This window comes from Tenrec ecaudatus, chromosome 13 (genome assembly GCF_050624435.1).
Source record: "Tenrec ecaudatus isolate mTenEca1 chromosome 13, mTenEca1.hap1, whole genome shotgun sequence".
Classification (NCBI taxonomy): Eukaryota; Metazoa; Chordata; class Mammalia; order Afrosoricida; family Tenrecidae; genus Tenrec; species Tenrec ecaudatus.
This window is the reverse complement of record NC_134542.1, coordinates 48,316,039-48,344,005: the sequence shown is the minus strand read 5'-3', so window position 1 is coordinate 48,344,005 and position 27,967 is coordinate 48,316,039. Positions and strand designations below refer to the sequence as shown.

Here is a 27,967-nt window from a genome sequence, read left to right as displayed (position 1 = left end):
TTGATTTAACTTGTATCACAGTGTATTTACTTTGTTTGTCTCCTTAGCGGATTCTCCTTAAAGGACCGTCTTCCCTCTGTATTTCTAAGTCTGGCTCACTGCTTGGCATATTTAAATAAAGGGATGAAAAGTAAGAGAGGAAGGTAAAATATTGAGAGTACAGACAAGGGAGAGGACACCACCCAGAGGAAGTGGGAAAGACTTGTGGAGGTTGGAGAGGGAATTCCAGGTTGGAATCTGGCCCTTGGGCAGAGAAGCAGGAGTCACATTTGGGGACTGTCCAGTGTGACTGTTGGGCATGTTAAGAGCAACGGAGAGAGGCTGGGGTGATGTTTGGGGTCTGGGCTTCCAGTAGCATTCTATGTATTTTTTCCACTCTGCAGTGGGGACAAATGACATTTTAGGGTAGACACTGAAGGTGAAGACACTGTTCTCAAGCTGGGAAAGAGGCCACAAGAACTAGAATTACATTCTTTGCTTTTGAGGCAGAGAAAGGAAAAGGGTGTTGTAACCCAGGAACATGTGGATTGAAGAAGAAAGAGAAGAAAGCAAAAATGGAGCCCCTTTTATTATTTATCCAGGAAACTTGAATCATAATAATACAACTAAAAGAAATGTGGGTGGGTTTGTGAATCTGGAAAGGAGGAAAATCAGACAGCATAGTTACTTTTGTGCATTATCAAAGAGAAGTTTTGATAATCCCCAGGTGGCAGCTGAAATGCCGAATTATCATTCAGAAGAGCAGTTAGGCTAATAGGTCTCAAATTTTTCAATTATGAAGACAAATTGTTTTGTTTTTTAAAAAATCATTTTATTAGGGGCTCATACAACTCATCACCATACATACATCAATTGTGTAAAGCACATCTGTACATTTATTGCCCTCATCATTCTCAAAACATTTGCTCTCCACCTAAGCCCCTGGCATCAGCTCCTCATTTTCCCCTCTCCCTCCTTGCTACCCCCTCCCTCGTGAACCCTAGATAACTTATAAATTATTGTCATATCTTGCACTGTCCGATGTCTCCCTTCACCCACTTTTCTGTTGTCCGTCCCCAAGGGAGGAGGTCACATGTAGATCCTTGTAATTGGTCCCCCCTTTTGAGGACAGACTATTATCTGTTAAGTAAAATTTATAAATACCTAACCACTGTACTTTTGGTGATTGAGAATACAAAAAGTGGTTATGTCTGCTATGAATTTACTTACATTTTAAAACTAAGACTGTATTTTTTAGTCACCCAAAACCAGAACCCATTGCCTCAAGTCCATTTCAACTTAAAGCGACCTTATTGGCCAGTGTAGAACTGCCCCATAGGGCAGAAGGCCGCATCTTTTCCCACAGCACGCAGTGGGAGAACACTGCATGTTTAAACTGCCAACATTCGGTGAACAGCCAAGCATTGAACCACTGCACCCCAGGGTCTCCCTATCTACATGCTATACCACCCCTCCAGTCTGTCCCCTCTCTTCACCCCCTCTGCCATCAAGTCAGTGCTGACACCTGTTAGCTATACTTTGGTTCAATATAGACTCTTCCTGTAGTGGGAGGGCAAGCAGATTCTCCTGTACGTGATCTAGACGTTAGAAGGTATTATCAGGACTATGGTGTTACGAACAGGAAGGTGAACGTAAAGGGCTTGTACAGCCATAGAACTATAGGAGTTTGTGGTGCCCAGAGGCTATATTGAATAGGGATCTTCTAGTGTAGTTTTACCAAATAGCCACATGATGAGACTTTCCTGAGTTGCAACTCAGGGGCTTGAGTCCTGATATTTTTCAAAAATACTGTGGTTAGTTTCCTGGGTATTAGCAGAGAATGTCATTCATTGTTAGCTGCCAACAAGTTGCCCAAACTCAAGGCAGCCCCCTGCACATGGAGTTGTACGCTGCTTAGTGTTACACTGCTCAATCCCTGTGGCTGTTTGCAGACTGGACATTTGTGATCCATAGGGTTTTCTTTGACTGATTCTGTAAGCAGATCCCCAGCCCTTACTCTTATCTGTCATAGTCTGAAAACTCTGCTGAAATCCATCTAACATTATAGCAACTTGCAAGCCTCCACTGATTGCTCCTGGGCTATATTGGCCAGGAATTGAACTTGCATGGAAGGCAAGAATTCGATCACTGAATTACTAAACAGCTGTAGCAGAAAATAGTGTGTTCCTGTTCAGTCACTTTGTGTATTTTTGGAAGTCATCGGGTCAGTAGGACATGCCCATATCAGCCATTTTGAAACAAATAACCGTAAATTTGAGGAGCAAACTTCAGCTCCCCAGAGGGTTTCAGGAGACGAGGCTACCCAGGAGTTCATTCTTAGCATGGCTGGGAGAAACCCTTTTTCTCAAGGTGACTACAATTTGGGGTAACATTTTGGCTGATGGTGTACAGTACAAGTCCCAGGTGTGGTGCCTTCCTCACCTTGAGGGATGTTTCTGACAGTCGTCTGCTTGCATTACACCCCTTTAATTATTGCTCTCTTCTGTTCTGAAAGCAGTTATTTGCATTTAAACCTCCTATAGTTTTCTCCCTAGAAGGCTACAGGGTTATTTTATTCCTTTGGCTGCTTTGATTACAATAAGTTTGTTTGTTTTAAATGGAAGTATTTGGCCAACTCCTCTTTGTATGTGGGAGGTCTGCAGAGAACTGTGTGCAACACTTGAAGGCCACCAAGAGGTCAGAAAGTGCTTTCCTGGGCCCTGTTCTCTCTCTTTAAAGCAGCGGTTCTAAACCTGTGGGTCGAGGCCCCTTTGGGGGTCAAATGAATCTTTAACAGGGGTCATCCGATTAATAACAGTAGCAAAATTACAGTGACGAAGTAGCAATGAAAGTAATTTTATGGTTGGGAGATCAACACAATATAAGGAACTGTATGACAGCCCCTGAGACACAGAGTGGGAATCGTGCCCCACCCGATCCCACCACACCGAGGCAAAGCACTGGGGGAGTGCAGCGGAACAGCAGGGGAATGGAGCTGCGCTTTGGGCCAGGGCGTGGTGCCCCAACAGACTGGACCAGAAAACACTCCTAAAGGCCAACAAACCACCCTTGAACTAACTGCAAGCTTTTCTTTCTTGTTGTGTTTTGTTTTGTTCTTAGTGGTTTGTTGTTGTTTTGTTGTATACTGTTGCTTTGTTTTCCTCTGTCTTGTTTTTGTGCATGTTGTTATCTCCGCAGGTCTGTCTAAATAAGATAGGCTGGATGAACAAGCTGGAGGAAAAACAATGGGACCGACAGTTCCGGTGGGGGAAATGGGATAGGGGGAGTTGGGGGGTAAGGTAGTGGTGTTAAATCTAGGGACAAGGGAACAACAAGTGATCCAAATTGGTTGTGAGGTGGGTGCGGGGGGCCTTGTAGGGCATGATCAAGGGTAATAAACGAAGAGGTATTGCTGAAACCCAGGTGGGAACTGGGCATGATAGTGGGACAGGAGGAAAGTAAAGGGAAATAGAGGAAAGAGTTGGGAGGCAAAGGGCATTTATAGAAGTCTAGATAAAAGACATGTTCATATGCAAATATATATATGAGGATGGGGAAATAGATGTATGTGCCTATATTTATAAGTTTAATATTAAGGTGGCGGAAGGACATTGGGCCTCTACTCAGGCACTTCCTCAATGCATGAATATTTTCTTCTATTAAATTGACATCCTATGAAGCTCACCCTCCTGACACAACCGCTGAATGAAGACAAAGCAGGTGAATATGTAAATGTGAAGAAAGCTGATGGTGCCTGGCTATCAAAAGAGATAGTGTCTGGGGTCTTAAAGACTTGAAGATAAACAAGCGGCCATCTAGCTTAGAAGCAACAAAGCCCACATGGAAGAAAACACCTGACTGTGTGATCACGAGGTGCCAAAGGGATCAGTTATCAGGCATCAAAGAACAAAAAATCCTATCATTGGGTGCATACCTCCATGATACGATTGCCTAGGACAAACGGGTGCATAAGCAAATGTGGCGAAGAAAGCTGATGGTGCCCGGCTATCAAAAGGTATAGCGTCTGGGGTCTTAAAGGCTTGAAGGTAAACAAGCGGCCATCTAGCTCAGAAGCAACAAAGCCCGCATGGAAGAAGCACACCAGCCCGTGCGATCACAAGGTGTCAAAGGGATCAGGTATCAGGCATCATCAGAACAAAAAAATCTTACCATAGTGAATGAAGGGGGAAGTGCAGAGTGGAGACCCAAAGCCCATTTGTCGCCCACTGGAGATCCCCTCACAGGGGTCTAGGGAGGAGATGAGTCAGTCAGGGTACAATGTAGTACCGATGAAGAATATAGCTTTCCTCCAGTTCCTAAATGCTCCCCCCCCCCCCCAACTACCATGATCCGAATTCTACCTTGCAAGTCTGGCTAGACCAGAGGAAGTACACTGGTGCAGATGGGAGCTGGAGACACGGAATCCAGGGCGGATGGTACCTCCAGGACCAGGGGTATGAGTGGCAATACTGGGAGGGTAGAGGGTGAGTGGGTTGGAAAGAGGGAACTGATTACAAGGATCTACATGTGACGACCTCTCTGGGGCATGGACAACAGAAAAGGGTGAAGGGAGACGCCGGACAGGGCAAGATATGACAAAATAATAATTTATAAATAATCAAGGGCTCATGAGGGAAGGGGGAGCAGGGAGGGAGGGGGAAAAAAGAGAACCTGATGCCAAGGACTTGAGTGGAGAGCAAATGCTTTGAAAATGATGAGGGCAATGAATGTACAGATGTCCTTTACACAATTGATGTATGTATGGATTGTGATATGAATTGTATGAGCCCCTAATAAAACGTCTAAAAAAAAGGTCGTGGCTTTAGGAAGGTTGAGAACCACTGCTTTAAAGGCAGGCCCGTGTCTTGGACTTTCAGTGTGTTTCTTCCTAGCCTGTGTCCTAGGCTCTCTGCTGCAGCAGCATCGTACCTCTCCAGGCTGTTTCACATGGAAGATATTTCTTATCCTACCCTTAGCCGGTTCAAATGTCTTATGTTGAACAGGGTATTACAGGATCCTAATTTCTCTCTGTCCCTAATCATCTACCCCCGTTATCTTCAGCGTTTACTCCTGTAGGCAACTGTCGTTGACTCTTCTCTCCCTGGAACCAAAGAAAGTATAGGCTAATGGTAACGTTTTCCTCTCCATCAGTTAATGGAAAATGTTTCCTTTCCATGCTTAACTCCTGTGTGATCACCAGGTCTTGCCACTCACTTGTTTTAAATTTTGCTGCCTTTTTCTGTTTTTTAAATTTATCACACTGTGTTCACATCTCTCAGTTCATATTGAGATCTTTCTTCCTCCTCCCTGTTAGACTGTTCTTGCTAATTTTCTTTATCTGCAAAGTAGAAATAACCATACCTGTTTCACAGGGCTGTTGTGAGAACTACACATGATGTTAGGTAAAGCACCTATTTTATTGCCTGGCATAAAATAAGTTTTGAAAAGATGGTACAGGATAGACCTTTGTCTCTTACATTTGGACTCCACTTTTTGCCTGTACCATGTAGTAACTAAGTGTATAGTCACAAATATGGGCTGTTGAGCCCTGTGCGGCCTTGGGTTGCATCCCCAGGCCCTTGTTTACTAGTTGTGAGACCTTGGGAAATTCACCACCTTTGAGCGTCTACATTCTCTTTCTTAAAGTGAGAACGGGAACAGTGGCCCTGAAGGTGGCTGGGCATGTAAAATGAGATGGCAGATATAGAGCGGCATATACATACCCTTCGGATGCCCTTTCACAGGGGCCGCCCGATTCAGAACAGTAGCAAAATTACAGTATGAAGTAGCAATGAACATAATTTTAGGGGCGGAGGGTGTCACCACAACATGAGGAACTGTATTAGCGGGTCGCGGCATTAGGAAGGTTGAGAACCACTGATACAGAGGGAATGCTTCCTAGGAGCTGGTTGTAGGCAAATGCTTCTTGTTTTTATTCTTTTTAATCATTTTATTGGGGCCTCTTACAGCTCTTTTCATAATCCATCCTTCCATTGTGTCAAGCACATTTGTACATATGTTGTCAACATTTTCATTCTACTTGAGCCCTTGGTATCAGCTCATTTCCTCCACTCCCCAGCCCATACTCCCTCCCTCATGAACCGTTGACAATTTTTTTTCATGTCTTATCTTGTTTTTATTCATATATTACATTTCTAAATCCAATGATATCTAACTTACTTGGTTTAAGGAGTTTGGGGAAAATATGCTAAGTATTTCCTGTCTTTTTTTTTTTTTCAGGTTAAAACCCATCCACAGTAATGGCTGCAGCGTTACCCAGGACCCTGGGGGAATTGCAGCTATACAGAATATTACAAAAAGCCAATCTGCTCTCTTATTTTGATGCCTTTATCCAACAAGGTGGTGATGATGTCCAGCAGCTTTGTGAAGCCGGAGAAGAGGAGTTTTTGGAAATCATGGCACTTGTGGGCATGGCTAGTAAGCCCCTTCATGTTAGAAGATTACAAAAGGCTTTGAGAGACTGGGTTACAAACCCGGGCCTTTTTAACCAGCCTCTGACTACCCTTCCAGTCAGTAGCATACCCGTCTATAAGATGCCAGAAGGCTCACCAACATGGCTGGGAATCTCCTGCAGTAGTTATGAAAGGAATAGCAATGTCCGGGAACCTCACTTAAAAATCCCTAAATGTGCTGCCACCACCTGTGTGCAGAGCTTAGGACAGGGGAAGTCAGATGTGGTGGGGAGCTTAGCACTACAGGGCGTGGGTGACTCCAGATTCTGGCAAGGCCACCATGCCACTGAAAGTGAGCACAGCCTCTCCCCAGCCGACCTTGGCTCCCCGGCTTCCCCTAAAGAAAGCAGTGAGGCACTGGATGCTGCTGCTGCCCTCTCTGTGGCAGAGTGCGTGGAGCGGATGGCCCCCACGCTACCCAAAAGTGACTTGAATGAAGTGAAAGAGCTGCTGAAATCCAACAAAAAGTTGGCCAAAATGATTGGTCACATCTTTGAGATGAGCGATGATGATCCACACAAAGAGGAAGAGATTAGAAAATACAGTGCAATCTATGGCAGGTTTGACTCAAAGAGAAAGGACGGGAAACATCTCACACTTCATGAGGTAAAAAGTGCACTTTGTTGTTCATTGTGTGTGAGTGCTGCTGCTCCGTAGACTGTGCTTGGTAATGGTCTGCAACAAGGAAGATGGTGACCTCTGAGGACTGTTTCCAAAACATTGAGGTGTTGGCCCCCCCCCCCATTGGACTCTACTACTCCTACGTTTGGGAAACTCTCAGAATCTAAACATTGAAAATTGAAGTCTTTTCATTTATAAGGCAGTTTGTATTTTAACTAGGAAACAAAATAGTATAAGTACAATCATTTGTTCAAAAAAGATATTGTAAAAAACAACTTAAAGCCATTTGAGCTAGTGCAGGGAACAATGAGATGAGCACTGGGAACATTGTTTTGATTTGGCATTAGCTCTTCTGGTTTCATCCTTTGAGTGCGCTCCCCAGAAATAACCTGTATGTACAAGGAAAGCATGCACACACAGCTTCTGCAGTGACTTCCTTTCTCCTAGTATCTGTCCAGCCAGAAAAATTGATGCATTTCAAAAGTTTAATTTTTTTATTATTATCCTTTTGAAGGATTTTTTATTAAATTAAAAAATAGTACTATTCTTTTAAAGAAAGAAATAAAACCTTGGAAAAAATGTCCAGGTGAAATGCAATTATTTCGTGTTTAACATCAGGTCTTGTCCCCTTGGCCTTCTACTTTAACATGAAATTGAATATGTGCTCATGCTAAAGATCCTCCGTCATGACAAAAGGATGTGAAATAAGCAGATGCCTTTCTCTTCATATAAGAGTGATTTAAAAAAATCACTGTTTTGTATGTTGGTGCTGTTAGTTACCATTAAGTCTCCAAATAAACACTATTTTAGGTGTCTTTTCAAGCAGAACCCATAGAGCTACATTGTTATTTTATGGGCTGTATTGTATTCCATAGTATTGATGTACCATAATATATTAGTGGTTTTCACTTTAAATTAGTTGTTCTCTTGAGTTATTTAAAATATTTTGGTATTATATACTGTGGCACGTGAACACCTACACCGACTTGTGTATATATTTCTATAGAATGGGTTCCAATGCATAACATTGTAGGGTCAAAGAAGATGTAGATTTATCACTTTAGTGACAACAACAAAGCTAAACCTAATGCCATCAAGTCCATTCCCACTCTAGAGACTCCATAGCACAGGATAGATGTGCCCCTAGAGCATCCAAGGCTGTAAATCTTCATAGAAGCAGACTGCATATATTCCCTGGAGTGGCTGGTAAGTTTAAACAAATGACTTTCTGGTTATCCGCTGATTGTTTAACCACTGTACCACTATAGTTCAGCCCCCAACATTATAACATTTTAAAAGATAACTAAAAGCCTAAAACAATTTATTTATACTTCTGTCATCATTAAATGCAAGTGCCCCTTTCACTATATATTTGCTAACATTAGACTTTACTTTTTCTTTTACCCCCCCCCCCCAACCTCTGTCAGTCTACCAGAGCTCACTGGTGGTGTAGTGGTTACAAATTGGGCTGTTAACCACAAGATCAGCAGTTTGAAGCCACCAGTCTAAGAAAGATGGAGCCTTCTACTCCCATAAACAGATAGAGTCTCAGAAACTCACAGGGGCAGTTCTGTGCTATCTTACAGGGTTTCTATGAGTTGGCATCAACTCACTGGCAGGGACTTTGGCTTTTGGGCGGTCAGTTTAATAGATGACAAGTTTTCATTGTTTTAGTTTGCTTTCCTATTGAAGATAAATCTTTGCACATACTTAACAGAAATCCAATATAAAGTTCATTTTCTTTGTTTTAATGTTGGGGTTGTTGGTCTTCCTTTTGAAAAGTTAATGGAAGAGCTTTGTGAATTTTGAAGAGATTAACCCTTTGTCACAGGCTGTGAATATTTCCCCAGGTTTGCATGTGTTCTTTGACTTGGCAGAGTGTTTTTCCATTTCAAGGTTAATGATATGGAATACTTATATATTGATCTTGGCCTGTATGGTTTCATTAATTCAAGTCTCTAATCTTTAACCAGTGTAGACTTTAAAAATTATTAGAGTTCTGTAATATATTTTGATATCTAGAAAGACAAAGACCCCTTCATTAGTTTTGATTTCTGCCCTTCTGGGATTTTTTTTGTTTTGTTTTTTAGCATTTATCCTTCTAAATGGAATTTTAAATAAAATAATATGTCAACTTCTTCATAAAATTCCTGTTGTTTTATTTGGCAATGCCTTAAATGTGTGTGGTAATTTGGAGAATTAATACATATACAACAATGAGGCTTTTCTTATAGGATTATGGTTATTGTATTTAATATTTAGATCTTTTATATTTCTCAGTAACAGTTATTTTCAGAAAGGTTATGCACATTTTTGTCATACTATATATTGTTTATGTATACTAATTGTCTACTATACCTTTAAGAATGCATAATTAGTTTCTTTATTTGGAAATTGCAGACAAACTCATTACATTCTTTTTTTAATTGATTTTTTTAATTACATTTTTTAATCTTAGGTATTTACAAAAACTTAATTAATCTTTTTCTGATTTTTAAATACCATATATTACTTGAGTATAAGCCGACCCAAATACCAGCCAAGACATCTAATTTCACTAGAAAAACTGCCTAAAAATTGTGCTGGAAAACTTGGCTTATCAGTCAGGGTGCAGTATAGCACCGATGAAACACAACTTTCCTCTAGTTCTTTGGTGCTTCCTTCACCCCACTATCATGACCTCAATTTTACCTTACAAATCAGATTAGACCAGAGCACGCACAGTGCTATAGACAACTGCCCGCAACACAGGGAATCCAGGCTAGATAAATCCCCCAGGCCAACAAAGAGAGTAGCGATACCAGGAAGATTAGGGGAGGGTGCGGGGAGAAAGGGTCAACATATATAATCCCCTTCCAGGGAGACAAATAATGGAAAGGTGGATGAGGGGTGATGGAGGACAATGCAAGATTATGGAAATAAGTTATCAAGGGTTCATGAGGGAGAGCGGCTGGTGGAGGGAGGGGAAAGAAATGGGGAGCTGATATCGGGCTCAAGAGGGGAGAGAATGCTTTGAAAATGATGATGGTATGCAAATGTGCTTGACCCTGGACGAATGTATGGATTGTGATAAAAGATGTAAGAGCCCCCAATAAAAATGTTTTTTAAAAAACTCGGCTTATACTCAAGTATATGCAATCAGTAAGGTGGGGAGGTGGGCAATCAAATGATTGTAATACCTATAGGTATAAATATGTACAGATATACTAAGTACCTCCAAAGTGCTCCTTAGAGGCAAGGATTCATCATACACACTTTGGACATATTTTCAGGATACTGGACATATTTTTAGGAGACACTAATCCCTGAAAAAGGACATTATGCTTGGTAAAGTGGAGGGGCAACGAGAAAGAGGAAGGCCCTCAACAAGGTGGACTGACCCAGTGGCTGCAACCATGGGCTCAGACATAGGAACAGTTGTGAGGATGGCACAGGACCAGGTAGTGTTTCATTCTGCTGTTCACAGGGTCACTGTGGATCAGAACCAACTCAATGGCACCTAACAATCGCAACAACCTTTATTTGATTTGCATAGTATATAAAGGGAAGATAATCATAAATAGGATTTTTTTTCTCTCATTGGTTTTTTTAAAGCCCATTGCTATAAATCGTGTTTTAAGCAATTTACCATCGGATTTTCAAGTTAAATTATTATAGATAAAGAGTCAATACTGGAGCTTAAGATCAGAGAATTGATTGATAGTGACATAGTAAATTTGTGATTTTATCTGGTTTGAGATATAGATACATAGATGTGTATGTATGTGATGAGCCCTGGTGTAGTAGTTACTGGGCTGCGACCTGGATTGGATGGTCGGCAGTTTGAAACCACCAGCATCTCTGCGGGACAAAGGCTGGGCTTTCTACGCTTGTAACAAGTTACAGTCTCGGAAACCCACACCGAGGGGTTGCTGTAAGTCAGCAGTGACCCGATAGCTGTTCCGTAAGTTATATCTTAAAATTGCATATATTTTCAGTTACTTAGTATTATAATTCAGATATCTTTTGACATTTTTTACTACCTGAACTTGGAGACCTCCACTTAAAAAGTTACTGTATTTGTCAATAATAGAAAATAATGGCCCAAACTGATGGCAATTTAAGTTTCATGACTAGATCAATTTTTATTTAATTTTTAAACATAGAATTGAGTTAGAAGAGCTGTATTGTCAAAATAAAAAATATTTTCAAGATATTGCTTTTGTAAACCCAGCTTCATTTTCTTCCTTTCCATACTCAAAAAAATAAAACACTGAAGAATTACTTGACACTTGGCCTTTTGCTGTGGGACTCTCTCTTCAGATAAATAGGTACAGATGCTATTTAAGTAATGAGACCTTTGTGGGTTTCCCAAAATAAGGGAACACTCAAAATGAATGCCAGTAGGCTGAGGTGTGGGGGTGGGGTCTTTGGAAAATGTGGCTTCTATATTTGACACTTAAGCCATTTGTTACTTATAATTCAAATATGTGAGCTGATCAATAATATAGTTTAAGATACAAGTTTAAGTATCAAGCTTTCTTCAAACTAGCTTGAAGGAAATGATGAAATACTGAGAAAATTAAAAGAAAGTACTATTAAGTATACACCAAGGAATTACAATCATTTAGATTTTTTTCTTCACTTTGCTATTTAAAATCAGAAAAGGATTTAAAGTTTTTGTAAATACCAAAGATTAAAGAATGTTAACTAGTTCTCAATTTCCGAATAAAGAAACTAGTAATTCATTCTTAGTCATTACTATTAGCAATATTTCTGAAAGTTTTCTTCGTATAAAGCTCCTTGTAGGTATTTTTCTTCTAACCTTTCAAGACAGAGCTGTTTGTAAACCAAGAGTGGATGAAAATCAGGAAGTTATACCTCAAAAAAGTTTTTCAACTCTCACAAATAATTCTTGAAGTTATTTGTGTGTGTAGTTTTATACTTGTTTACAAAATTATACACAATAAAACAATTATGGGATGAATCATTGTAAAACATTGATTTGCTAAAGAATCAGTGATGGACCTTACTAAGACGGACTCTAAGACATGGTTTATAGGAGCTAGGCTATCCAGCTAGGGGCGTGAGGCTTAGAACCACACTGGTTGCTCTTGTGGGGTAGACACTAGGAGACAAACCCAGAAACAGTTCTAGAAAGAAGTCTAGTCAGAATATTTTCTCTCTCCAAAGTCGTGTTCAAAGATTAAAAACCAAACCCACTGCTATTGAGTCGATGCCCACTCATAATGGCCCAGTAGGACAGAGGAGAACTGCTCTTTCGGGTTTCTGGGGCTGTAAATCTTCACTGGAGCAGACAGCCTCATTTTTCTCCCTTGTAGAAGATGGTAAATTTGAACTGTTGATCCTTGGTGTTAGCAGCCCAACTCATAACCAGCCTTTCTAACACTATGGAAGCAGAAATTCGCATGTTTTTCGCATGGAGCAGCTGACCTTGCAGTTAGCAACCTAACTAGTTAGCTAGTATACCACAAGGGCTCATAAACCACTGCCATCATAAACCATAGCTCCTTACCTGGGTTCACAGTGGGTGGTCATCTAGATGAGCAGTGTCCATCAGATCCCTCATCAGTGAATGGATGAAGAAAGATAAGCTATAAAGTAGGGAATAGGAGTTTGTAATATTGAAGATTATAAGCAGATAGATAACTTGGCATTGCAGAATATTATTGCAGATAGCATCTTCTAGCCAAGAAGCTTGTGAAACTCAAAGGGATGGAGGTACAGTGAACAGGAATGTTAATTTTCAAAGTAGAAGTCACCAGAACTGGAGTGTTAGACAGGTTTTTAAGATGAGATAAGTCCCAAAGAAGAAGCAGTAACACCAGGCTTAAGTGGATTACAGTGTTGAGGAAATAAGAGTGGGTGTGTAGACTCAATGCAAGAATACTTTCTTCTATTAAATTGGCATTCTATGATGCTGATCTTCCCGACACAACCACTGAAGACAAAGCGGGTGAATAAGCAAATGTGAAAAAAGCTGATGGTGCCCGGCTATCAAAAGACACAGCTTCTAGGTTCTTAAAAGCTTGAGGGTAAACAAGCGGCCTTCTAGCTCAGAAGCAACAAAGCCCACATTGGAAGAACACACCAGCCTGTGTGATCACAAGTGCCGAAGGGATCAGTTATCAGGCAAAAAAAATCCTATCATTGGGTGCACACCTCCATGATATGATCGCTGAAGACAAATGGGTGCATAAGCAAATGTGGCGAAGAAAGCTGATGGTGTCCGGCTATCAAAAGGTATAGCGTCTGTGGTCTTAAAAGTTTGAAGGTAAACAAGTGGCCATCTAGTTCAGAAGCAACGCCCACATGGAAGAAGCACACCAGCCCATGCCATCATGAGGTGTCGAAGGGATCAGGTATAAGGCATCATCAGAACAAAAAATCATAGCATAGTGAATGAGGTGGGGAGTGCAGAGTGGAGACCCAAAGCCCATTTGTCGGCCACGAGATCCCCTTGCAGAGGGGTCTCAGGGTGGAGAGGAGTCAGTCAAGGTGCTATATAGCAACGATGAAAAATACAACTTTCCTCTAGTTCCTAAATGCTTCCTCAACCCCCACCCTCCACTATGATGATCCGAATTCTACCTTACAAATCTGGCTAGACCAGAGGATGTACACTGGTACAGATAGGAACTGGAAACAGGGAATCCAGGGTGGATGATCCCTTCAGGACCAGTGGTGTGAGTGGTGATACTGGCAGGGTAGAGGGAGAATGGGTTGGAAAGAGGGAACCGATTACAAGGATCTACATGGGACCTCCTCCCTGGGGGACGGACAACAGAAAAGTGGGTCAAGGGAGACGTCAGACAGGGCAAGATATGACAAAATAATAATTTATAAATTATGAAGGGCTCATGAGGGAGGGGGGAGCGGGAAGGGAGGGGGGAAATGAGGAGCTGATGCCAGGGGCTTAAGTGGAAAGCAAATGTTTTGAGAATGATGAGCTCAATGAACGTACAAATGTGCTTTATACAATGGATATATGTAGGGATTGTGATAAGAGTTGTATGAACCCCTTAAGATTTTTAAAAAGTGGGTGTGTAAAATGGACAGATTTCAGCATTGACTACTTGGAAAAAATGTTGGATATCTTCTGATTTAAAAAGTAGGTTATAGGACTGGTTAGGTAGTTTGTTTCTTCTTAGGTCAGTTTTAATAAATTACATTTTTTTAAAGTCTGCCTATTTCAAATTTATTGACATACAGTTATTTACCATTTTTAAAGCCTAATTTTGATTGCATGTTTCATCTGTCATTTCACATCCTCCCTCCCCCCAAAAAAATTTCTCAGCGATTTTTTTGTTTCATTAATTTTGGGGGGGAGTCTGTAAGTTACAGTCAGTCAGTCCATGGACCAAGTCTGGCCTGCTGTCCATTCTGGGTTGTTTTGTTTTTTAAATACTTGTTTTCAGAGGAAGTTTGCTGTCATCTGATTATAGAAATTAACTTTTATTGGGATACATCTACGCCTATTTGTTTTATGTATTATGTCTACTTTCATGTTACATTGGCAGAGTTGAACAATTGTGACACAGACCTGCTCATGAAACATCAATGTTCCTTTTTTTTTTTAACCGAAAAAACTTGCCAACCCTTTAACATTTTGAAGAATTGGCATTTGGCTCAGTTAATATTTTTAGTTATGCAGAGGATATGTGTTTGTATTGTGTGCACTTCTGCTTCCTTATAATTTCTTTTATTCTCTTCCAATTTAGGTGGCTTTTCAGTTTATTAATGTCCAGCCATTCAAAATCATTTAAATGTATAAATTATCACTGCATATTAGCTTAAGTTTATCCCAGAGTTTTGTTACGGGCTATCTTACTATTTTTAAATTCTAACTATTGCTCTTTTCATTTATGATTTCTTCCCTGATTCATATACTATTCGTATGGTTTCTTCATCTCAAATATAAGAGTTTTCCTAATGATTTTTTAAAAATCATTTTATTGGGGCTCATACAACTTTTATCACAATCCATACATCCATCCATTTGTGTCAAGCACATTTGTACAATTCTTGCCATCATCATTCTCAAAGCATTTGCTTTCCACTTGAGCCCCTGGGATCAGCTCATTTTTTTCCTCCCTCCCCGCTCCTGCTCCCTTTTGAACCCTTTATAATTTATGAATTATTATTATTTTGTCATATCTTAAACCATCTGACATCTCCCTTCGCCCACTTTTCTGTTGTCCGCCCCCCAGGAAGGAGGTTATATGTAGATCCCTGTAATCAGTTCTCCCTTTCCACCCCACCCTCCCAGTATCGCCACTCTCACCACTGGTCCTGAAGGGATCATCCGCCCTGGATTCCCTGTGTTTCCAGTTCCTATGTGTACCAGTGTACATCCTCTGGTCTAGCCAGGTTCCTAATGATTTTTAACAGAAATATATCCTGGTCAGAGAGCATGTTTTTTTGCGATTTAGTTATGGTTCAGTAAGTGCTCACAAACAGTATCTTCTGTAGTTGTTGGTGAAGTGTTCTGTACATAATCTTTTTCAGCAAGTTTATTCAAACTTTCCTGTGTTCCTTTTTCTGGCCTGCTTGATCTTTCAATAACTGTTACCTATTTCTCTATTATGTAGCAGTCCTAGCTTTTTAAAGTAAGAACCTGTTTTGTTTGTTGTGATAAGAATTTGGTTTATTTCATAGTGCAATATGTGAATTCTATTTTTCTAACTATCTGTCACATTTTTCCCAACCTTTATCTTTTCTGATATCATGTTTTAGAAATGTCTGTGTGTACACCGGTAAAATACCAGTGTTTAAAGAAGCCAATCCTAATTTTCTTTTTGTTTTCTAACGAGAATACTTAGTCCATGCACATTTGTTGTAATGATTCATATTTTGTATTTATGGTCACTATTTTATTTTATATTTATTTCTTTCCCTACCTTATACCTTAAAATTAACCAGCTAAGATTAATTTTCTTCTGCCTGAAGTGCATCAGTTAGAACTTTCCAAGTTGCCTGCTGGTGGCAAATGGTACTCTTCCCCGCACAACGGGAAGATATTTTTTATCGTTTACTAATTCTTAAATGACATCTAATCTGAGTATTTAATTCTGTATTGTCAGTTGTTTTTTCTTAGTACATTGAAATTACATTGACTTTTGGCTTTCATTATGTATGAAGTCAGTGACTATTCTGTTGTTTCTCATCTTTATCTCTGTCCGGTTTCTTTCTTCTCTCTGAATTCTCCATTTTCATGGTCATTTTCATTGTTTTATTCCTTAGTCATATTTTCAGTTTGTTTTATTTCTTTAAATGAAGTTTCTGAGGATCTAATTCTTCTGTCTAGTATTTTTTTTGCTGGTTTTCGTTTATGATGGCTTGCTTTACAGAATGTTTTGTGATTTCTGTTTGTGAATTCATAGTTTTTGGAACTTTACCCATGGAAATGTTTTTGAAGCTTGGAAAGACAGTGTGGATTCTTCTAGAGCAGGAGTTCTCAACCAATAGGTTGCGACCCCTTTGGGGGTCAAACAACCCTTTCATAGGGGTCGCCCGATTCGTAACAGTAGCAAAATGACAGTTATAAAGTAGCAACAAAATTAATTATATGATGGGGGGGGTCACCACAACAAGAGGAACTGTATCAAAGGGTCGCAGCAATGGGACCACTGCTCTAGAGGCTATTTGCTTTATCTTCTACCATGTATCTGGGACCCCTTAAAATTAAATTATCAACCCAATTTAGTGCGAATTAGCACTGAAAATTCTTGTGAAGGGTTAATTGGGGTCTGTGAAATTTTAAGAGACACTTTCTCTTCTGTCCCATTCAGCATCAAGGTTTTTGTATTCCCATAGGGTACAGGTGTGTTTCTAATTCAGCCTCACTTTAGGATTTCAACTTTGATAAGGAGGGGCCTTGAGCTCCTCTTTGCTCATCTCTGGTGGACCCAGAGCTGCTCCTCATGTTTTCTTCCCAGAGCTCTCAGCTCTTCTTGACTGAAGATTGATACACCAGCTCATCTGGTTTAGCCACTATCATCAGCTTACTGCTTGAAATAGTGTCTTCATTATTTTGGTCCCTACTCTTGCCAGCTTATTGGTACACTTAAGATAATGGACTGGTCCCCACTACCCTTTTATCCATTTTTAGGGTGCAGGCATGGGACCTATTCCTCTCAGGTGTTGGAGACAGAAATCCCGATTACCTCATGAGCTTCCCTATTGCATGGCATTCATACAGTGTTTTTATGCCAATAGTTCTTAATCAAACGTCATAATTATTTGATGGTTAATGATTATAATTTTAAGAACCCATAAGTTTTTCTTAGAATCAGTAAACTATTCTTAAGGATGAAGAAGTTTTACTAAGTCCAGATTTAAGGCCAGTTATAAATGAAAGAAAGGAACTTAAAGAAATAGTTTGCAGGAAGATAAGAATGGAATTTGGTTGTTTGGGGCATGAAAAGAAGTGAAGGAAAAAATTAGCAAAGGAAAATATTTTGTTATTTGATTTTACTTTCAACAAAATTATTTTTTAGAAGCTGAGTGATTGAGAATAATTTCTGGTTTTTGGAGCATTTGTATCATTTTTTAAAATTTGTTAATGATTAGTTACCAGAGACATGGAACCTAGATCACAGTAGCAGAACACAGTTTTGACGGAGAAGCCCCTGAATCAGCTTATTCTAACTTCAGTGAGCTAGGCTTATTTCTCTTGCCTCAGTTTTCTCCCAAAGGGCCCCTTGAGTTGAACCTGAGAGTTTATCATCTACTTTGTTCATCTGTTGTAGCCTGAATGCAAATACAAGGAATGTGTTATGGTTTACTTTTTAAAATTTTCTGATAGGGTGATATGATAAAACATTGTTTTCCATTTATGCTGTTTTCTATGATATGTTTAGCTAGTATCTTCAAAAGTTATCAATTCAGTTAACTTTCTGATAATTAGACTTTCCTTATAATTTAGATGTGTGAGCACATGAAAAAGAAAACTAAATGACAAGCAGCTTGATAAAGGCCTTCAAGGTCACTGTAGCTTGTCATGTGAAAATTCTAGTTTTTTTCAGGAAATATTTTTTAAGCTTCATTTCTCTTAGCTGTAATACCACTGTACCTTTTACAACCACTTATAGGAGAAATTGATATATTGGTGATTTTTTAGAAGGATAGGATAAGATTAAAACTATTTTTTCTACTTTTCATATTCATCTAGAGGTTTTTAAATAGTAGGCTTGTGGTTCTTGTTTAACTTCACTGATAGTAGCCAAATAGTTTGCCTTAAAACAAATGATTAAAAATATTAGTTGGGAATTTGAGAAGGAGTACATTAGTTATCTATGCCAAACCACATTCTGGATCTGTTAAAGACCTAAATGGAAAATGGAACTGTTAAACTAAGAGAACATTACTGTATAAGTAGAATGGGAAAGATGCTTTTACACAGGATATTCAAAGTAAATATTATAAAGTAACATTAAAAGGCTAATGACAAGCTTAGGGAAGGGGCTTGGGTTCTATAGATTCTGCAAAGCTTGTGTTCTGAATAAGTAAACATTTTATAAAGCCTATTAGAAGACAAAACAGTGGATTAGAACATCCAGGCAAATAAATGCCTTGAGCAAGCAAATTTCAAAAGTAAGAACTAGGAAAAAATTGTGGTTTCATCATCCAAGAAATGCAAATTATAATGATACCATTTTAAAATCTATCAAACAAAATTTTTACAAAATTGTGACTAGTATTGGTCATTCTGAGAAATGGGGCTTTTTATATAATTTTCTATTTATTTTTACTTTGTCATAAAAACTCCAAAAATAAAATAAGGCAGGTAAGTAAATGAGGCTAAGGTGAGTATTTTGATTAGCTTGGGTTTGAGATATGTAGCTGATGTGATTTGTTTCTGAAATTGGAAGAGTCATTATGAATAAAGACCATGCAGATTTTTTAAAAATCCAATTTTGTTATATAATGATATGATTTAAAAATATTCATAAGTGAAGTATTTTACATATTGATGAAATGAAATTGTTTGCATTTTTCAAAAACTGTATTTTGGATATCCAGCTCACGGTTAATGAAGCAGCTGCCCAGCTCTGTGTGAAGGATAAGGCCCTGTTGACTAGAAGAGATGAACTTTTTGCCCTGGCTAGACAGATTTCTCGGGAAGTCACCTATAAGTACACTTACAGGACTACCAAGTAAGTGTTCTAACTACTTGGCAATATTTTTGAATTGCATTATAGAAATGGTGTTTGAAACACCTTCCATCGATGTGATCAAGCATTTCTGAAAAAGTAGAAATATGATTATAATTTTAAACTATAAAACTGCCGTGATTTTTCAAAGCATTATTCTTCCAGTGATTTTTGTTGTTGTTTCCTTGAAAAATGGTGTCCTGGCTCAGTAGCATTAAGCCAATGGTGTTTTTAGACATTCTTCTCTCACATGTGTGCTTTGGGTTGAAGTATTGTGAGATATTTTACTCATTAACACTTAAGGAATCACTTGTAACCTTCCAGCCATGTGGGAGAAAGAAGGGGCTTTTCTACTCCCTAAAAGAGTTACAGTCTTGGAAACCTACATGGGCAGTTCTACCCTGTCCTCTAGGGTCGCTGTGATTGGGTATTGACTCCACAGCAGGGAGTTTGGATATTGTTGTTGTTGTTTGTTTGCTTTTTTTTTTTAACATGTGAACTTGTTGAACCTGCTTCCTTTTTCAGGGTGTTTGCAATCTAACTAGATTAACTAGATACATAAAATGACTGCTGCTGGCTAGTTTTTAAGGGAATGTTATTCTATGCAAGTGGAATTTGAAAAGCCAGTTTGAAATTTAAAGAATAATGTTGCGAAGTTACAGTGGTTTCAGAGTTTGATGTAAACATTTATTCATCTTCTCCCTTGAGTCCTAGACATTGGCATCATTCTTACTGTGTTCACCGGGTTACAGAGGGAGCACAATTTCCAGAGGCCATCTCGGTGCATGCCACTGCTTCTCTGAGCTCAAAGATCACTTAGGTTAGAGTAGCCCTTGGTACTTGTTGTGACTGGCAGTCAGCCCTGGTAAAGCAGTCTCTGGATGGAGCACTGCCATCTGAGCAGGCACAGCATCACAGGCGATCCTTGTGCAGTCAAGCGTGGAAACCACTGCTATTGGCATTATTTTATGTCACCACCGTTACTTTCCCTAACGCATAGCAGCTTCTGCCTCACCGAAAAGATCTTAGGGGGGAGAGGGGTGTCGTTAAATTTTTTGTGTACAAGTTCCGTTATCTTTTAATTCCATTTTTCTACAAACATTTTGGAGCTCTTTACAAATGGACAAATCGTGTCGACTAGGGTGAGAACAAGCAGCAAAAACAGCTTTATGAGTGTTTATTAGCTGGGTTTGTTTGAAGCGGGGACTGATTAAGTTACTTTGCATGTTCTCCACTACAGTATCCAAAAATCTTTTCTTGGGTACCTAATTTAAATGATTTTTTTAAAATCAAAAAATATAATTATGTAGTTTAAGAATCAGGTGGCACATAAGTCTAATAGTGAAGCAACAGTTGCCCTGCTTTTATTTTATGTTTGCTTTTATATTTTGATATATTTGTTTTTATTCTGTTCCAACATTTCTTGGCACCTTTCCATGTTCATATATATAAATAATTTTACTGCTGCATAGTATTGTAGGAGGGCCTTCAAAAATTTTGTGTAGAATGGAATTAAAAGTTTATGGAATTTTTCCACAAGCTTTTTGAAGCCGCTTTATGTTGTTTGGCTGGACCATGACTCAGTCGGTCCCTATTGATCGGTCGGGAGACCTGGTGCCGGAGTGGTTCCCCATCAGTCCACTGACCAAACGGGCAGCGGTGTGGAACCACCAGGTGCTCTGTGGGAGGAAGAGTAGGCTTTCTGCTCCTGTGAAAGAAGAGGCACGCCCTCAGGGGAAACCACAGGGCAGTTCTGCCCTGCCTGTAAAGTTGCTGTCAGTTGAATTTTGTTTTTCTATTGAGAGGGAATTGCTAGAGACTTGAGCTCTTCCATTCTTTTGTCGGTACAAATAATATGACAATAAACAGCCTTATACATACCATTTTGCTGATTCAGGGGCACACTTTTGTTTAACATTTCTGAAATCGAGGTGTAGCTTAGAATTAATAATTTGTCATCGTTTAATTGGCTGTAGTATTTCTAGGTGGTGTCTGAAATAATGGCATGCCTTACAACTGATGGAATATATTGTTCTGTATGTGTTGGTCTATCTGTGGACTAGATTCCCAGCAGAGAGATTTCTGGCTGAAGGGCAAATGCAGCTGTATTTAGGTAGATAGAATGTCTTTTAATCTTATATGACCTTTAGCATTCAACTTCAGTGATGATCTTGTCATAAAGCATTCTTACTGAATCGTAAAGATCACGGAGTGCAACCCTCCTTGATACTTGTCCCTGCTACTCGTGTGATAATTAAATGCTCGTTGAGTCCTTCTTTCTATGTGGGGAGTTCTTACGTTGAAACGTACAGTATTAATAGTGCCTGCATACTCCTCTAATTTGGAAATGGTCAAAAGACATATTTCCATTGTTTTAACATTCATTATGACTTTATCTTTTGTTTCTGTTTTGCATCAGAGTTACATATTTGTTTGCATACCCAGTTACATGGAAGTTAAATATTTTCATGTCTTTAGAATAAACATTACCTTCTCAAATTTTTCTTTTCCTTTTCCCAACCCTTCAGGTCAAAATGTGGAGAAAAAGATGAATTATCCCCAAAGAGAATTAAAGTGGAGGTATGGCTTTGTATTTTTTTATGCTGACAATTCTTATTTCTATTTGAAGATCATTAAAAATAGAATGTAGTCTTATTAGTTTAGACTACGAGAAGATGAAGAAAAGACAGAATGGTTCCATAGCAAATGAAAAATATGAATTATAGAATCTTACAAACAGTATTGACATCTTGCTACTTATTAGAAGTTAAAGAATTTGAACTAGGACAGGAAGAAAGTTCTTAGAAGGAAGTGTAATGATTATATCTATAGGCAATCATATCCAAGGTTGACTTCTAAGGAGATGTTTTGTACGTACTTTAAACTCTTCACTAGTTAAGTTATACCTTTATAACAAAGTATTTTGTCCAAAGAGCATATTTTATATCAAATATATCCAAAGCAGCTAAGTCTTAGTTCGGTTTTTGTTTTCGATAACCGAGGGAAATGACAGTAAAGTAGCTGTAAAACATAGAGATTTCCTTGTAACCAATGCCTCTGTTAGAAGATCCTGGTTGAGGTCATCCTTCTGATTGTAGACTTGCGCCGGTCAAGCGGAGTTAGGACTTTCTGTGGTGTAGAATGTGTTCAGAACCTCTACTTTTTCTTTAGAAGTCACCACAGAAACCATTTTTTTGACACTTTAATTTTGTTGCCCCACTTTTATGTACTTTTATTATAGAATACCTTTAGGCATGCGTTCAGGAACATAATTTCAAAACTCCCTTAGGAGAAAGATAACAATCTCAGACCACACTGAATATTTTGTAAGTGTTGTTCTTTAGGAATTAACCACCAGTGATGACCAAACGTGAGTGAGAGCAGAAAGCAACTTCTCGTGGTGCAAGGAAAATGCACATGCCGGGCTCAACTGAGAAGAAGAGCCTTTGTTAATACTCTTTAGATGTAGCAGATCTTACCGTTGTTGCAGAAATGCTTACATCCAGAGAAAATTTGAAGAACTTCTATTTCTTCATTTGGATCGAATGTATTTTTCAGGACAGGCCCGGACAGAGTAGACACGTTTTTCTTGGGCAGCGGACGATGTTGGTGTTTCTTAGTCATCCCTTTATTCAAGTCACCTAGGCTTAAGTTTCATCTCAATTTACACTCACTAGGCATCTGTTTGTATTACAGTAGTCTTTGGTTCACATTAAAGCTAGAGTTCCTTTTCTAAAAACATAAATTTCTTTCTTGCTTAAACCATTTCAGTTGCTTTCCATTGCACCTGGGATAAAAATCTAAACTAAGCTACACAATAGATCTGTAACTTCATCTGCTGCTGCACTTCCCTGTTCATACTGAGCTGCAGACACACTGACCAGCTCTCCATTCCTGGGACATGCCAGCTCATGTGTGCTGCAGCAGGCACTGCCTCTTCTCATGACTTACACTTACCTTCCCTAAATCTTCACATATCATCAACGTTAACAACCGGCCTCTCCCTGGCTTCCCTACCCCTCTCTCTAAAGGATCAACCTTTCCTCCACGTCACACTCAGGCCCACTCTCATGGGTTTCATCAATATCTGAAATGTTCTATCACTGCCTCATAAACGGTGCCCCCTTCATGCTTCGTTCAGGCAGCTCATCGGCATGTAGCAACATCTGGATGAAATAGTGAGTGGCTGTGGAGAAGCATCTTTAACTACTGAACACTAGAGTCTAAAGTACTGGTCCTCAGAACAAAGTGCTTTGTCCAGAGAGCACATTTTAAAACACTGCCTGTATTTGTTATTGAGATTCTCACTGTTGGCATTCGATTTGTCTTTGAGGTGGATCTCCTAGATAGGATCCAAAGATTCTTGTTGAGAGTATCTAAAAGGCCACACCAAAAGGCAGTCTAGAGAGCTCTGAGAGTATTTTATATTATTATACCAACAAGGTAGCCTGTAAGGGAGGACCCTTCTAGATTTAGTATTTGCAGGGATTCATTATCTGTGAAAATTAAGGCAAGTAAACATAGACGCTGCCAAGAAGAGGCTTTCAAACAGCCAAGGCCCAAGGCTTCCCCAGTGGTCGGCAGTGAGGGTAGACTAGTATCCGCTTCTTTCTCTCTCATACTGTGTCCACCGTGGCCCTTATTGAGATAATGTTTTGGCCTTTTTTTCTCGTTCAAAGCTCATGTTTCCTTTTTGTTTAGATTCTGACATCACTATTGAACATTGGAATTTAACATGATAAGTTTCATGACCTCTGAGAGCGCTGCACTTTTTGCTGGTTAGGTGGTCATTATCCAGCCCCTCTCAAGGGCCATGATCTGAAACTGAAGCAAGCTGTTTGTTGTATCCAGTACAGTGTTTTTTGAGTTTCTTTTTATGTTGGGTTACAGCATTCTTTGTGACCCTTGCAGCCCCTTAAATATATCCCACTAGAGATCATTGGAGGAGCCCTGGTAGGATAGTGGTTATGCATTTAGCTGCTCATGGCAAGGTCAGTAGTTTGAAGCCTCCAACTGGAGCCTGGGAGAAAGACTAGACTTTCTGCTCTGTAAAGAGTTAGGCTCTCAGAGCACCGCCCAGGCACTTCCACCCTATGCTACAGGGTCTCTGTGAGCCAGGATTGCCTGATGCCAGTGATAGAGATAATTGAATTGTAGTCATAAATATATATATTGCCTGCCTTTAGTTCACAAAGCAAGTTTGAACAGTTCTGGATTCTGAGTTAAGATAATCAGTGCTTCCTTTCCCGTGATTAACAATTTTAATCCTTTCTAAATAAGACAAGTGATTAATCACCCCCAATTTTCTTAAATACTTTAATAGACAGACGTTAAACTCCTGATTTTATTACCCAGAAGTAAATAAGAACTTGGGTTTTGAATTTAAAGTAGTAGTTTGCTTTTTTTGTTGATGTCGCCTTTTTTAATTTTTAGTGTTTTTAGGACTTGTGTATCACAGATCAGTAGTATCTCTTAAAAGTGTGTTTTGCAGGTGTGTGTACCCACTGTGTAGAGAGCTCGTGCTCTGCAAAGTGGACAGTATTGGCATCGGTCATTGTCCAGATTATGTGTGACAGTGGACTTACTCAGTTACATTAGACATATTGGAGCTATTAATTTGATTCTGGATTTGGTTAGCTATTTCATTTGATCCGAAGTACTTAGTATTGGTGGTAAAGGGTTGCTACTCCCTTAAACATACTGTTTGCTGGTATAATAATTCTTCATGTAGTAGTAGTACTAGTAGTATTCAGTAGAGTGTTTTTGAGCATTATTTTCTGTGATGGGACTCTGTGGAATCTGAAATATGTCTTTGTACCTATAATTAAGTACTGTTAATACTAATGCATGCCACATCCCACTTTAATAATAGTAGTCTTTGGAGTAGACTCAGGAAGTATTAAAGCTTTTTGTCTACCTACTATGTGACTACACGGGAAAGGGAGAATTTGAATTTCTGCCTTGAGAAGACTCCATTGGTGGTAAGGTATGATTGGAGGTAGGTTTTGAAAAAACAGGGTTTTAAAAGGTAAGGCTACGAGGTTGGAGGTGGCTAGATAAAGATGGGCACAGGCAGAATAGTTAGAAACCATTAAGTCTTTATAGATGAATGATAAGCCAGTTTGTCAGAACACAGGAGTGACACAAAACCAAAATACCAAGTACATCCAGAGAGCTGGGAATTCTTTAAACCTGTATCTTATTTTTTTTAAAAAGTCTTAAAGGCTCAGCATCACATTTGTTAAGAGAAAACAGTGTTCTGGCACTGTATTTTGAATGACAATAATTTATTAAACAAATTTTATATATTAAAAAAAGAAAACCATGTAAAAACCAGCTTAAAATTAGCTCATTACAAAGTATCGAAAATTTAATGAGACAGGTTTTTTTCCTTTTCCTTCCCCACCCCAGCCAAATCCTTGACAGTAAACAGAAAACAAGCGTACGTGGGAAATTGCTGATTTTTCTTCCATTTTAGAAGAGTACATTTTACAGTAATCAAAAAGAAATGTTAGTGCTCAAAAGATAAACAGAAAAACATCAAAATAATTAGACATGAAAGAGAAAAATTTTCTTGCATCAGAATATACGAATAAAACAAGTGCTTTGTTCAAACTCAGCAGGACGATGTCTTCTTGCCAAAGGCTGTGTTTTCCTGATCTTTATACAAAGGGCTCGGTGGAATGAAGTTTAAAAGTACATGTCTAATTTTTTTCTTCCCTAGAAGGCTCTTATTAGTAATTTGTCCCCCGTTGAAGATAGTTGCTCGAAGAAATGTGGGGTCTGGGGCTTATTGTCAGTGTACTCATTATTTAGAAGTACTTAAGATAATATATTATCCTTAAGTACTGCTCCTCATGGCACGTGAGACATTCAGAAATAGGCTTTGGACTTTATTTCTTTCATTCCTAGGATATTTGAGATAGACACAGAAAAATAGAGCCTGCTGACCTGGCCGGGGGGGTGGGGTGGTTTAGAGGAAGCCACTATTTGCAATGAAACATTGAGAGCGCACCTTCTCAACCCCCCATCTATCTTGGGTGGTGATGTTTAGGGTAGCCCTCACCTGTCCAGGCTAGAGGAGGCCTTGCCCACCTGAGGAACCATAACCCCCCTCCCGTGAATCTACTTAGAACTAAAATTAAAATATGTATTTTTAATTTTCTCTCCGCTTTTCTGAAAATCAGATAGCCCTGGTGGTGTAATGGTTACTTGTTGGGCTGTGAGCCGAATGGTCTGCAGTTTGAAACCACCAGCATCTCCAAGGCAGAAAGACTAGACTGCCTACTCCCCTGAACAGGTAGTCTCAGGAACCCACAGGGGTCACCGAAAGTCAGCCGTGACGCAATAGCAGTGAGTTTGATATGGGTTTGTTGGTTGGTTGGTTGGTTGGTTGGTTTGTTTGTTTGTTTGTTTGTTTTTTAAACAGAGACCCTAAAACTAGCTCTGGGCAATTGAACAAATAATAACCTACTTTTTGTTGGATCAGTCAGGCCACTCCTAGCATATGCAATGCATCATCACAAACTTCCTCATCTCCCCTTGGATGGAGACGCCTTTGATCTCCATGGTACAACCACAGAATGAGAGAACCAGAAAGACTCAGTAACTTGCTCAGGTCACCATATTGCTGGCCAGTGACATAGCCAGGCCTTCAAATCTAGGTTTGAGTCCTGAACTATACCTAAGGCTTACCACCCTCCATAGTGTTAGTGAGCATTCACAAAGCACCTTAGGGAAAAAAACACTTGGGATTTTACCTTCGTCCTTCTCTCCAGCTGGCAAGCTGGGAAGCACACACTGTGCACAGTACATTTTGAAGAAGGGGAAACAGTAGCACTTGCTATTTTCTAGTCAGGGAAACTCACTCACCCAGTCAACCAAACAGAAATTTCAAGTAGAGCAATTAATATAAATTATAAAATAGTTAAATGTGAGGGATTGCCATTTGCTTTACTATTGTTTAGAATGACGAAAAGCAATCTATTAGGAAAATACGCAAACATAAATCAAGAAAAGTTAAGTTTCTTTATCAAGCCTTCACATGCAGAAAGGATTTAAGCTGGCTCCGCAGCCAGTTAAAGGAGAAGAAAAACCAAGAGCCAACGTCCCTGGCACTTAGCTCCCCCACAGTGGTTGTTTTTTTTTTTTTTTAAGATTCAGTTGATATCCTTTTTTTTTCATTAAGAATACATCCTGTTCCATGAAGAAAGTCCTGTCCTTTTTTCCCCGTGTTATAAGTAACATCAAAGAAGGGAGGACAGATACTGAACAGTGAATGACAGTGCACAACCAGCCACCACTCACCGTATTGGCTGTGGTGGCTGATTAAATGGACTATTACTGGTCCTAACTCATCTGTAAGTTTTCTTCATTCACCTAAAGAGCTGGAGGCTAGGCAGAAACATTGGACTTGACAAGTGTTCTTGATCCTGTGTGGGCTGGGAGTGCAAAGCAATCAGAGATAACTGGATGAAAGGAATGAAGTTTTTAATAGAGACCAAAAAGTCAGAGAACTGTGGCTTAAAGAAGAAAGACTTAGAGGAAACATCTGCTAGTAGTTCCAGTAGGGTGGGGGCAGGGGAGTGAGGAAGGGGGAGGAGGGCCAGGAAAGGGGCAGAATATTCTCCACTATCACTAAGCTTGTTGAAAAAAAGGCTGGTCTAATTTGATGTCGACCTCCCCCTGGATCAGAAAAACAGAACCAATCCAATCTGCTATTCATATAGAAAGTGTGCA

The 27,967-nt window shown here is 39.4% G+C and overlaps 1 protein-coding gene across 1 annotated transcript in view; it reads left to right on the top strand.

Moving 5' to 3' along the window:
* The window catches only part of NAB1 (NGFI-A binding protein 1), a 54,282-nt gene that overhangs the window by 5,736 nt on the left and 20,579 nt on the right, over positions 1-27,967 (top strand). Inside the window, exons 2-4 of the mRNA XM_075530277.1 lie at positions 6,220-7,058; positions 19,098-19,231; positions 21,757-21,808. Coding sequence (XP_075386392.1) covers positions 6,240-7,058; positions 19,098-19,231; positions 21,757-21,808 — 1,005 coding nt within the window. The 5' untranslated portion in view covers positions 6,220-6,239. The remainder of the gene's footprint in view (positions 1-6,219; positions 7,059-19,097; positions 19,232-21,756; positions 21,809-27,967) is intronic.